The sequence below is a fragment of the Anopheles gambiae genome, chromosome 3, assembly GCF_943734735.2.
Source record: "Anopheles gambiae chromosome 3, idAnoGambNW_F1_1, whole genome shotgun sequence".
NCBI lineage: Eukaryota > Metazoa > Arthropoda > Insecta > Diptera > Culicidae > Anopheles > Anopheles gambiae.
In genome coordinates, this window is record NC_064602.1 from 32,258,546 (window position 1) to 32,272,571 (window position 14,026).

A 14,026-nucleotide genomic window follows, 5' to 3' on the forward strand; every position below is an offset into this window, starting at 1 on the left:
GGTTCCCGTCAGCATAGAAGAAGGATCCATTGAAAGCCGTGTTTGGCAAGAGGTTAGCATTGTTTGGCAGCACCAATCTACGAAATTCCCGTCGCTGGTTTTGCAAGAAGAGTGCGGCCGGGTGTCGTTGTTTCTCGCTTTCGATCGTGGCTTTTGGAATCGAAAATCGATAGCAAATTGGTTCGCTGTCTGCACCAATTCGGGTATGCAGGCGTTCACAGCTAGAAGTTGCCGTTTTCTCTAGGAAGCATTTTAAAGTTTGCCCATTATCGGATATGATGCTCTGTGTGTATGCGCGCGTGCTCTAACGGAATGGGCGCGGAGGTAAATTGAATTTCGTGGCAAATGTATTTAAGAAATAAAGCTAAACAACTCACAACGCATCAACCCCTCTGTAGGATAATGCGGTAGCACTTGATGTTTTGTGGGGGGAGAAGAAGCACTTTACTCCACGTTAATGTGTTTCCGGAGCTCCAAAATGGTAGGGTTTCAGTCGTTTGCCGTTGTTTGGGAAGTTGTGCTAAATGCTGCCGCATGGCCGTTTGGATCTGTTATCGGTTTAGTGAAATCCTAACCATGAATCCTAACACACTCAGAAAAAAGGCCTTATGTTCATGAAGTTTCATGTTTTTATCACTTCAATGCTCGCCCAAATACCACATCTGGCTGGGAATCAATCGTCAAACGGGAAGTGTGATATCGGCGGGAAGTTCCCCAATTTCTATAGAGTTCCCTTTGGGAGTTCTTCCCCGGGGGAATAGTCAATTTTTCGCAATTTAATAAATTCTATTGCTCTCAGCACAACTTCCCCGGCAAGCTTTGCCGTTTGGTTCGATTGTGCGTGGATGAAGTTTCTCCAATATTTTGCTAACAATTCTTACATCTCCGAAAGGTAATGTGACGTGTTGGGGATGTGTGTCTGCAGACAAACCTCCCCCCGAGTGTGGAATGAAAACTTGGAGCACCAAAATAATACAGAGGGTCCAATGTGTGTCTGTGTTGATGATGATGATGTTCCGGCCTCTCAATGTCAGTGATATGTTTACGAGCTATTTGAACGAGGCTCCCTGTCCCGAGAATCGAGAATCGAACAAATATTGACTCATCCTCGCGCACAATCGACATTTGGCAATATTCCAAACCCTGAAAGGGAAGGAGCCAGGAAGGAGAGCTGATGGACCATTACGATGATGAGATCTCAATACTGGTTTTCTGCTGTTGCCCTTTACGGTGCTGCTGCTGATGATGATGATGTGGGCTGTGCTGTTGTTCGGGGGTTGTTGGATTCGTAAATATAATGCCTGGTGCGGTTTGTTGTTGGTTCTGCTTGGGGAGGAAACGTTTAGGACGCAATGGATGAGGAGGATGATATTGGAATGTTTGCTAATGCATGACGCATGGAACCCCAGCAACCCCAGGCCCAGAGAATGAGAGCCCACCGAGCGAATCGAAAGGCAAATAGGTGAAAGGATGCTTGAAATTTTCACACCTTCGGGTACAGATTCTACATGCCAGTGCAGTGGAATGTGAGGACCATCAGCAAACAACTCCAACCAAACGCCAACGATCACGCCCGATGGAAGAGCGCGCTCGTGTAAGTGTGGCACAAAAGTTTGCTCCATTTCGTTAGAGTATTTGATTTGATTTTCATAAGCCGGTGGGGTTGGATCTGGTAATGGGGAGGAATTTGGAGCCGCATATCACAAAAGTTCTGCTCGTATCTCGACTGGCGTCAACTGAACCGTTCCCTGCGGTACCAAGGTGCGGTGTTGGGGTTTTATCGAGCGTTTGATTAGTTAAATAAATATCGAACCATTTACGTCCTTCGCTGTACGCAGTTTGGTTCCCTCATTCCCTTGAGCATCCTCAATATGTGTCTGGCTTTTGATTGGCTTCATGTCCTTCGCAGTGTGCGAGATGTGTCTTTGGTATGGCGCAATGACGATGCCACCCCAAGGATGGTAGGATCTAAGTGTTGAGGTCAGCATTAAATTGAAACCAAGCTTGACCGTTGACGGTAAGGGCTTTGAATTGCAGAAACCAAACTGCAGATGAGGAGATTAGTGATGGGAAAATGAAGTTTTCCTCGGAATCGATTCCGGCTAGCTCCGAAGTTTTCTGGAATCGATTCCGGATAGTAGGTCCAGAATCAGTTTCCGGAATTAGTTCCTGAATCGGCTCCGGAACCAGAATCAGCTTTGGATTTGGCTCCAGAATCATAATTGGTTCCGGAATCAGAATCGGTTCTGGAATCAGAAATGGCTCCAAAATCAGAATTGGCTTCGAAATCTGAGTCGATTTTGGCATCTCTATGAGAAGAGACGTTTGGATCCAATTATGCTACGTATTGATAGAAGCAAAGAATCAAAATTTACTTGTAGACGATCCTTTCTCATGGAGAATCCCTGACAGCTTTCGCTACTGAAACCTCTTACTTCAATTCAGGAGCTGATTTTCATTCCGGAGCTAATACCAAATCTGGAGTCAATTCTGACTATGTTACATGAACAACTTTCATTTTCCTAAGTCGGCTCCGATTCCGGAGCCGATTCTGATTACGTAACCTATTCCAATTCCGGAATAGATTCCGGATTCAACTCCGGAATCGGCTCCGGACTCAACTCTGGAATCAGCTCCGGAATTGATTCCGAACATAGAATAGGAATCGGGTAGGTTCGATTCCGAGCTGTCACCACCAGTAGAGACAAATCGATCTGTTTCGTCGGAATTGGTGGGATCTGGAAGGCTTTCTTGGAAGACAGAAATAGCTGTGTCGGTAAAAGCTTGTGATGAATTTGGGGTTTTGCATTTTTACCCATTGCAGCGAATTGATGTGGAGGGACCAATGTATGACCCGTCCTTAATGGCTATCCATTTCATTGGTTCGATACATTGCTGTATCGAGGTGGTTGGAACTCTGCTGGGTTTCGGTTTGTGTCCAGAGAGACAAAAAAAAAAATTATGATGTCCAAAAGAGATGTCCATTTTCTGTTCTTTTCTGTCCGAAAATGTACCAATACAAACGATCATTGCATCCATGTGACATACCCATTCATAATTGATGAGCAACCGGCTGGTGATGACGTGTGCTTTGCGTTTGTTTCGGAAGATTCGACCCTTCCGGTGTTGCATCATTTCTAATAATGTTTCAATGACCAACGATGGATTGCATAATTTATCCACTAGTTTGGGTAAGGGAAGCTCCAGAAATGTGTTTTTGGACCCCTTTTAGGGAGGTTTTCATGGTCACGCCATTTCATCATTAGCTTTCTTAGTAGAGTGAATAGTAAAGCGAGTGATACTTTTATGTAAAGTATGTTTTAATCGAGTCATACGCGCTCATTGTCAAGAGTTGAGTCCAGTTTGTTGTTTTTTTTCGTTCTCCATACTATTTGCTTGTGTGTGTATAGATTTTGATGACTCGTTTATCATAACCATGATGCTTCTTTTATCCTCGTTTCCCCGATTCCACAAGGGACACAAAAATTACACTCCTATCATAACACAAACTCAATCAAATATCAACGTTTTGCATCAAGTGCGGCTCCCCCTTTTTCTATTGCAAAAACACACACACACACACAATCCCACATGATGGTCGGTTATGGCGTTATGGCGCAACTGTTTTGCTGCATTGGCGGTTAGATGGATTGGATCGGTGAGGCAAGCGAAAAACAAGCACACAAGAGTGCTTGGACACACCAAATCCAATCATAGATGGCTTAGTTGCTATGTAGAGCTCGAACGGGAGATGCACGTGATGCCTGCGGGGTTTCGGTTTCGGTAGTAAATCACATCAATTTGATCAGGAACGTATGAGCAGAAAAAGCGTCACATTCGCTGTGGTAAAGTAAAGTGGAGAAGGTGAAAAAAATAACACACACATCGACAGTAAAACAAAATAAATATGTTTTCACTATTGGGAGAGTACAACAAGTTTTCCGGGGAAAGGCTCTAGGGAACGGTGGTAATAGTTCCGGGCATAGAACAAAGTGTAGAATAATGTTCTCCAACGCACCAACAGCACTAAATAATTCACGTGTTTTATACGCTTTTTTGTTCATTCACCCCGCACAGGTTCCACTAGCAGGCTGGCGAACCGACCGACACCACCGACCGCAGCCCGGGACGCAATGCTGGGCAAGCTGAAAATGGCGGATAAGCAGAAGTACTCGGCACAGGAGACGATACAGGTGAGAATAATTAATGGGCGGTGTATTAATTTAAACAAGCTACAGTGAACTAGAAAGAGGAACCGGGAGGCTGGGGACTGTAACGCACGCATATAATAATCCTGTCATTCCCAAGCTATCATTTATCCACCTCCACCTCCGCTTGATTTGTATGGGAGTGTGAGAGGTCAATTCATCCCATGACAGAACGGTAGGTCGGCCAGGAATCTCCCGTTCGCTCCCAACTGGAACCGAGCAATTGAACCGAAGAATATTAAATAGCAAACAAATGGAAGCAGGCCTAGTGAATCCAAATGGTGGGGTCAATTTACAAATCACCTCATCAATTGGTTCGCCTTCTGTCAACAAACGACGTTGATGAAGGTTGACGGTGAATTGAAATTGTAAATTAATTATCCGAAAATGATTCATCTCGGTTTTTGCATTCCCATGCTGGGGAGTGGGGAAAAAGGACTCCCGTTTGTGAGAGAGCTGGAGCTCAGAAACAGGGGCGCTTCTGCATACAAACAGAGTCGATTTTTCCCTTCCCGATTGTCCAATTGGCATTATTGACATTTACTGGCAGTAAAGGTAATTTCGCCCTTGAGTGCATTTAATGGGGGACTATAATTTCATATTTACTTTCAATAAGCTGTTTCGAAGCGAAGGTGCATGTTTGCTGCTGATAGAGTCAGGACTTCTGTGCACAGGAAACTGGAACAGGAATAGGATCGTTGCAGGCAAAGATAAACAGTGCAGTGCTCTGAGACGATGTCTGCATTTTAATAGAGTATTTTGCTGGAGTTGCAAGTTCGAACTGTTTGAAAGACGCACAGGTGGCATTTTTATCCATAAGCGAACTAAGAACTTTGTATAAGAGGTTATTTTAGCATTTTAGCTATGCAACAAAGAAGGTGTGTAATTAGGATTGCATACTTTTAGGCTAATATGGTTGTAATGGTTACTTGGTGTATAAGAACGCCTTAATCTATGCATTTGACCAAACAAACAGTGCTTGTTTGAACCTTATTTGCCTGCTCTGTGGACTCCAGTTAACAAGGTTTGTCGCATGCACATTCTTGAGATGAACGTTTTGCTGCACTACTATCTGCAGCATTGCGTTACTAGTTCCGAAACGATTGGACTGCTGTAACCAAATGTATAATTGCATTCTCTCCTACCGAAGAATTCGTGATCTGTTGGTTTTTCATTTCAATCCCTACCATGAACAACGTTCCAGAGCATTTCCGAACAGAGGTAAGGAAATGGATGGGATCTGTTCTTTTAGCCTTTTCCTCTCTTCTAGCCGCCCACATTCCACTTGACATTCAAACCTGTAGCGGCAGTGAGCGAGTTTGGTGCACTCAAAAACTAACCTATTGGAAAGCAGAATACACTCTGTTTGCCCTTTCGGTTAGTTACCGTACCGTGCAGAGTGAACTCGAATGCTCGAGCATCCAGTGGCATCAGTTCGAGAGTACAAATCCCCGGTAGTGAGGGGATTGAAATTTATAGCCATGTCCCCGAAGTTGATGGTACCGGGAGTTCGCTTTCGAACACTGCTGCCCGAGGCTGTTGAAGCGCCCTCTGGAAGGGTCAACCATCTTTTGGTGGTCGTTGTGTTGCTGCTCGCCGGAACAGGGTTTTAGTATTTTTCTGGGTGGTGTAAATTTGTCACTCACACAACCACGCAGCCAGGGGCAGTGGTAGAGAGTTAAGTAGACAGAAAAGGCCCATCACTAGCATTGACATTTCGTTTGTAGGAACAAAAACTATTGATTGGGACGAGTTTGCTGTGTTCGGCAGATTTTTCATCCTTTCGTTGTTGGTTTTTTGGTGGTGGAATGTTTTCGACAGTGTGTTAGTGTGCAGCAAGGGGAGTGTTAAAATAAATTATGTCCCTCAATCCCACGAGAGAGCCTTCCCTCTCTCTGTTGTTGGATTGATAGTGTTAATGGGCCGTTTGGTGAGATCGTTTACGATGGGAAAGCACATTACCCGAGATGGAGTTGAATTCTTTGAAGGTCATTAGAATTAGTTGCTACAAATAATGACTTGTTTTCTGGTAACGAGTTGTACGTTAAGTTATGGTAAAAAGTTATTGTCACTTGAATAAATTACGTCAGCTTAAGGTGGTGTTGTTATGTTACATTCTTTTCAAATATTTATTGTGCACCCAAAATTTGACATATTTTTGCCTCTAGGAAATTGAAAATAAATACCATAAATAACTAACAAAACGTTCACTTCCGCTGTCATTTTCAATTTGCTGCAACCGTTCTCAAAAGGCAACATTTCTTAGGCCATATTTGTGGAGGTTTCGTTTCAAACTGCAAGGACAAAAACCAGCGTAAAAAACGCTTTCGGCGGCCAGCAGCGATTATGAAAAGATTAAGCTCCATTTGACAGATGTGAATTTATGACTCCGGGTTTTTTTTTTGGATGAAGCAATGGAAGAGGAAATAGCATACAGCATTGCGAAAATATTGTTGCAATTTTGTACAGTTTTTTTTAAGTTGGGGACCACGAAGACATAGCCCCAGAAAGCAGGCAAAGCTATGATGACGAGAAGACGAGAAAATAAATTTTCTTTTTGTTCTTCTTCGGTCGTTCCGACGGGTTTTCTTTGGCTCGCTTTTGCCCTCAAGCTTTGCAGTATGAAGTGACGAACGGATGTTTTTTCGACCCGTCCCCCTTTCGGTTATTCCATATCCTTCCGACATGCCTGTTCGTATCCGAGCTCACCTGAAGTTGACCCGGACGGCCGTGTGACAGTCCCTAAGCCTGTGTGAATGGAGACGAATGATCTAGGCGACGGTATGTGTCTCAAAATTTCCCTTCGCCGTTCATACATGTAGTGTGTGTGTGTTTTTTGCTTTGAGGAGGTACGGTTTGTTTATACATTGAATTTAAATTGCCTTCATTGTCCTTTGCCCTCAACACGATGAGGAAAGCTGCATCGTGCGGTGCGGGGAACAGGCGAATGTTTTTCCTTTTTTCACCCCAAACTTTCAACCCCAAGTACAGGGTAAATCTCGGGAGGTTGGTGGAAAATGCGAAATACCGTGCATCGCATCGCAAGCGACGAACCGGGGCTTGCAGGGAAAGCCACGCAACCTGAACGGCAAAGCTAAACTGCTGAACGATGTTCAGTGTTTTTCCTCTGCGTTGGCACAGCGAAGGAGCGGAAGGAAGAGCGGAAAGTGAAAATTTCAACCCAATATTTCATCGTTCCGTATCCTGAGTTTGGAGGGAAAACTTCCTCTAGGCATCAATTTACCCCCTCCCCTGGCAGCACTGTCCCGGGAAGCATGGAAATAAATAAATTAGCTACATATATTATGCATTTATGTGGAACGGAGGGAAAACACCTCACAAACCATCGGAAAAGGTTCGGGGATATTTGGGATGATGATTACTCCCCAAAAGCAAAACTGGTGCTTAAGTGATGGGATGGTGTAGTATATGTAAAAATCTGTCAAGAAAAAGCATCGACTTTTAAAGTGTAAGTCAACGGGTTCCATCTCGTGATGTTTCGTGGAAAACTGTTGGTCAGCTACTGATCCGCTTTCTGTCACCAAGGCAGTGAGTGTCACCGTGAAATGAATTGAAAAATGAACCGTAAAAGGCTGCTCCATCTGGTGCTAGGGCAGAGGACTTGCTGAAGCAAGTAGATTTAAATACAAATGGGCAACTGTTTTCCTCCGCATACAATGTACTCCACTATCACAGAAGGAGAATGGAACATTGAGATACGTAGCTGAAGCTAAGCACATTTCGGAAACAGAAACATGGAGACAAAACATCTATCGATTCCGGTTCCGGTTACAACAAAAAGAGATTCAACGTGGTGTTGTACATTTGCTGACACGATAAAGCTAACCTTCAGACAATGTTTCCTTCTCGCTGACGTTTCGGAGTGGCTTTGTTCCGGTTTTTTGTGCTGGGAGCAAGTTAAGGATGCACATGTTTGTACTGTTTCGCTGATAAGCTGATGTTAATGCCTAAATAATGCGTATTTGTGTTTCAATTGCATACATTTGAGCGTTTTTCTTAAAAAACGCCTTAAAGTATGCTATGAAAAATATAGTGTGTATTTAACGTGGATGATTTAAAATCTACTTATCTCATTTAATAATCTCTTTGTCGCCTGGGATGTATTGAAAAACTTTCGAGCTCCAACAACTTCTACACCTCGCTGAATTGATCCAGTTACGCGTTGACGCAAATGTTGCTCGCTGTTCCTGTGAAATTGCTCCGTTTTCTTTAACATGCAACGTGACAATGGAATGGCTGAAAAACTTGAAAAGACACAAAGCCATGTCAGAGGTACGCAGTTTTGGAAATTGACTCCATTCCTGCTGAGCAGTACACTTGTTACATCTCCTCTGAACTGGGAAATGAGGATCTCTTACTGGGGTAAAGAAAACACGCAGCATTATTCAAGATCCATAAAATTTGCATAGTAACGAAGTTTAAAAATTTGAGCAACAACCGTTGCAAGCGGATGGCGATGACGACGATGATGGGAAAGCTCTCATGCTCTGGGTAGAATGTTCGGAATGATGGCTGCGTTGTACGGGAAGAAGATGTAATGTCCGTTGGCCCGTCAATTGTGTTGTGTTCGACTTTTCATCCCGGGGAGGAAATGTAAACAAATTCGTGTGCAGACCCGTCATGCTAATCTTGCTGAACGATTATTTTCGCCAACGTTTGTCGGTGTATGATTAGCATCAATAAGAAATTATGAAGTTACTGTTCCAGATGAACGAATATTCGGTGAAGAAGCATGGCAAGGCAGCTCCAAATTTGTTGTGTAATCTTGGTTTTGGGTTTATTTACGAAACCTTGATTTACCGTAAATTGCATAAAACTTCACGATAAATTGAGCTCTTTGTATTTTTCTGGTTCGGCTCAAAACTGTGAAGAATGGTAAATGAATGCTAATCACTCCACACCCGAGCACCCACAGGTGGGATCGAGAATGTGCGGTAAAGACAGAGCTTCGCTTCATTTTCATGCCAACGTTTGTGCTTGAGAATGAAAAGCGGAGATTAGTTCCGTAGTTGAGTCCATTATCGCGCTGGGTGACATGCTGAAGGTGTCCTAAGTAGGGATCACAAAGATCAAATCCCACGATCCCTTTTTGCTGGTGACGTTGGTTTAATGTATAACCCTAGGGTTTGAGGTTACTTTTGGGTCTGTTTGGGATGGAACGGACCAGATGAACCGTGGGTCTGTTAATGGAATTTATTTCTGCACCGTCATTAATTGGTGTTTGCTCTTTAGTTGAAAGTCAACATTTTTGGGTTGTTTTATTGAGTCAATGTAGTCAAGTTTACGCAGCTTATTTGAAGCCTCAGGGATTGTTTGAAGATATTTAGTTTGTTTAAAGTATTCCAATCGAAATAATTCATTTATTCTATAATTTGTGGTTTATTAAATACCACAAATGATCCTAATAAGAAAAATATGTATTCAGAATTGCATACATTTGGGCGATTTTATATGCAAATTATAGAAGCAATGTTATACCTTTTGTACCAAACTATATTTAAATGATTACAGTTGTACAAACTTGCCGAAAATGTACCTAGAATAAATCATTAAGCTCAGTATTCTTGATTGGATAATGTTTCGTATGGAACGAGCTCTCTTCTAGAACTCAACCGAAACAAAACGAATAATAAAACATACCTCCCGTTACCTGTGCTCCCAGCGCCTAGCTTCATTTCTACTCTTAAGCAAACAGCTCTTGATTACGCATATCGTGATTACAATTAATTACGCCCCTTTCCTTCTAATGACTAAATTGCTCCAAAGCAATCGCTTTCGTTCGCGCGTGCCCGGCGGAAAGAACCACCTCGTTCGACGAAACGGTTCTCTCCAGCTCTCCATTTACTACCGTTTCTTGTGGTGGCTGCTCGGTGGGAGTGGAAAGTGTATAAATGGGTATGAAATTGCATCAGCAACAACAGCAACGACACGAAGCATGATGTACCCCGTTACGGGTAAAAGCATCTCAATTTGTGACAACGTCAGCGAACCACGTCAGCCACGATTGCCATTACCCACACAGCCAGTGTGTTGTGTTTGCCAGAAAGGCTTGTTTTACGACGAGCCCGTGCGTGGTTTTCTTTTATCAAGATAAGCAATTCACCTCAATTGCTTATCTTTCAGTTCGCTCCGTCTGAAGGACTGAAGGACTACACACACACGCTTGCACTTACGAGGCTCCTTGGTGGGCTTACCACTTTTGTAATTGAATTAAAAGATGTAATCTCTTTCCGGGCGCTGGTTTTGTTTGGGTTGGTTGGTTTGTGTTTGTAAGCTGCATGAATGTTTTCCCTTTTCTTAGTGTAATTTTAAAGTACACTCCACTTGCTGCGTTGAACAATTCTACCGGCGACAGGCAAATTGCACAGACAGTCGAAATTTAGCTCATTTTCATGTAGACGTCTGCGATATAGCGAGCTGCAGTTAGGCAAAGCGGTTCACTTTCTCACTGTTTTCCATCCCTACAATATCTTTGTGAGCCTTGTTTTTTTGTCGAACATTTAAAGTCACTTTTCCGTGGGTAATTCCGAGCAAAGGAAGCAGGAAGACTTTCCCTGTCTTTGCTCAAAAGTACACCAGAGCGCAGTGGTAGTGGCAATGTCTTCTAAACTTTCCGTTGTAAATCGGCGCACAGCCTGGAGGAAACCACAAACGCATAAACATGCACCGTATTGAAGGGGAAGGTAGCGACGGTAACACAGAGACGATTCAGTTGCGTTGTAAGTAACGCAAAACTGTAGCAGAAGCTGCAGGGGCACTGAGAAGTCGGGTAGGTTTCCCAACAAGGATACATTTTGGGAGGAACTAATTTATTTCTCCACTTTAAGGGTCTTGGAACGATGAAGTCGGATGGCATCTTGGTGTCGCGTAAGATGCTGCTGCTTTCAGGTTTGTTGCCCGTGGAATTTCTGGGCAGATGGCACCACTGTGGGTCGAATTCCTACGGTTGCATAATATCGAAATAATGACTCCATTTTCTTGTTGCCGAGAGGACCTTTTTGTTGGGAAGATCCTTTCCCGGGCTTGCTTTGGAAAAATCGTGCCCATTAGCGTTTGAGAGCAGGTAGCAGGAAAATTGGGCAAGACAAGTGTAGGCACCAATGAATCTTTGCAAGAAGAACCGTCACCAAGAAACTATTACTACTGAAAACAACTGAGTGTACTGAGAGCTACCTGGCCGCTTTTCCGCTTCTAGTTCAGGCGCAGGTGTTGTTAGAGAGACATTAGAAAACTGGAAGGAGACTAATTTATACTTGCAGAGTGTCTTTAGAGACGTTATCATGACATGAAAATGAGTGCGTATAGATCACCGGAAATAGAAAAAACCCCAACATTAAAGAAACTCGAACATTTTCCGGAAGCTTCCAGCGTCCCTTTTCGATGAGGCTCTCGCGTAAATGACAGTACGAATCATAATAAAATAATTGCAAACATCCTTTTTCACGCGTTTTTCACCGAAAGTTGGTGGAAAGCAGGGGGCACTTCACCGGAAAATGAGCTTCCACCTATCCACCTGCAAAAACGGGTTTGCGTTGGGTTAGCTCCCACGAGAGTACACAGTCGGGCGGGAAAATTATAGGAAATATGGCTCGCAACTCGAATGCAAATCAGGGTTTTTGTTGGCACTGTTTTCCGAGCAAAAACCACTCTCACCTTCACTGTGCCCATTCTGAACTTCCCTTTTAGCGCGGGAGAAAGGTTAGGTTGCGCTTGTTCCAATGTGGCTCCCCGAGTTTCTCGTAACGAGTGAGCCGGGCGTGTGTAGAAAGCGACGCTTTTTGTGAGTGTGTTTTTTATTATTATATTTTTGCACGACATGTCTTTTATTGAGTGGAAAGTGGATGTGCGCAACAACCCGTGGAGGAAACAAACGTATCGCCGGGAAAATTGTTGAGCGACGAGAAGAGTGGTGTTGCGCTAGTGAGCTGGAAAAGTGCGGGCAAATTCGAGGCTTGATACTGGTGGCATGCCCACTCCCACCTAACCCTTTACCGAGTACAACGCTTTTAGGTGCTGGAGGGACAAGGACTTTGTTTCATGTTAGGTTGCTAATAAAAACGGTACCGATCGGTGTTTGGGCTGGGAGTTTGAGATGGTTTGGGTTGTATTGCCGTATGATCAAGCACGCTTTTATGTTTGTGTGCGCTGTAGAAACACCACATCCTCCACAGTCACGTCCTCATTGGGGTTGGTGGTAGACGGAAAGGTTGCACAGTACCAGTTTTAATTAAACCCGAGTGTTCCAGCGCACTCATATTTGGGGTATGAACACGGCAAAATTACGGACAAAGTTTTACCGGGGAAAGCTTTTTGGAAAAGTGGTGTGAATAAAAAAAAGAGGTAATGCACTGAAAAATGGTAAGCACTCGCTATGGTTGCCGACGAGTTGAAACTAATTTGTGCGGATTAAAGTTAAAGGGCTTAATCAACAGTTTAACACACACATGGGTCGATCTGCGATGGGTAGCGTTAGCGTGTAGTGGAGTTAAAAATTGAATTGAACGTTGTAACTATTGCGAATGATTCAACGAAAAGGAGTGGATTGCACTACACGTGTGTTGACACCTAAATGTAGACTATGCTACCATAATATTAAAGGATCCCATATAACCAAGATACCGAAAACGCCACCAATTTCTTGTACTAAAAATCCAGTTCCATCAAACAAAGCTAAAAAACTATAAGTTTGGTGGGTTAAGCCACACGGCCACAGAAGCAGCCACTTCAATGTTGTTGAAGTCAGTTTTTTATGCACGGGCAATTTATTTGCTCAACATGTTTCACTTGTGTTAAAATGTTATTTAATTGTGAAAAGGAAGCAATTAAACGTGTGTATTTTAGTTGGTTTGTTGTAAAACATTCATGTGTAATATGTGTATATGTGTGTTTGTTTACTTGCGAATGAACTCTTCCATTTCGCTGGTCAGTGCATAGTTTATAGACTAATACTATTGCTGAAGTTAAAGTGCAGTGATGTAAGTGAATGAATGTAATCAATCGAATAGTTAAAACCCTGTTCAGCATATTGACCTTAGCCAACCCTTGACCCAACTTTTCCTCAAAGCAATTTTGGAAAAGGTGGGTTAAGGGTGGGCAAGATAAATACATCGGATCGGAACTGGCAGCTCCGATTGTTCTAAAATTTGGTGGGTTAACGACTGAATCGACCACCACAAACCCACGTGGGTTTGAAGTGGTTTTACAGTGGGTTAAGGACGATTTGGTTATTTGGGATAACTTTTTATAACTACATTGTAATGACTTATAAATGGCTATGTTGTACGAACATTATGTAACCATTGAATTTTCGCTAAACTTTTACTACTTGGAGGTATTCTTATTGAGGTATCGAATTTTATGATTTATCTGCTACTAGCCTGGAAAATATAGTCTACATTTAGGCGCATTTATTATGTTCAAAATTACCAGTAAGTAGTAATATGGAATATCCATCACATTGAGTGATTTTTTTAAATGAAACCATGATTTTTCACATCCCAAACCTCAACGCAGGGATCACTTCACTGAATAATGCATCACGAAACTGCACCCTCCGGTCGAGTTGGCGATAAAATATTAACCATCAACAAAGTACATCGTACCAAACTGCTGGTTGATTCAATTGCCCAAGGAGCTAGTTAAGAGTTGGGCAGGTTGTGTATGTTTCTTTTTCCATCAATCCCAAAATTCTCCACCGTCAGTTTAAGTTGAGAAGCTCTTGCGCGTGCAGCGATTATATATTATTCAAAATAGTGAAAAGAACGCGAAAACTCGACATGATGCTGCTGCTACTACAC

General features: G+C 43.0%; 1 protein-coding gene across 3 annotated transcripts in view; it reads left to right on the plus strand.

The window, feature by feature from the left end:
• Positions 1-14,026, plus strand: part of LOC1271321 (1-acyl-sn-glycerol-3-phosphate acyltransferase alpha) — a 57,022-nt gene that overhangs the window by 25,201 nt on the left and 17,795 nt on the right. For all 3 annotated transcript variants that reach the window (XM_061659098.1, XM_061659096.1, XM_061659097.1), the window contains one exon: positions 4,078-4,193. In XM_061659098.1, the coding sequence (XP_061515082.1) occupies positions 4,134-4,193 (60 nt within the window). In that variant the 5' untranslated portion in view covers positions 4,078-4,133. The remainder of the gene's footprint in view (positions 1-4,077; positions 4,194-14,026) is intronic.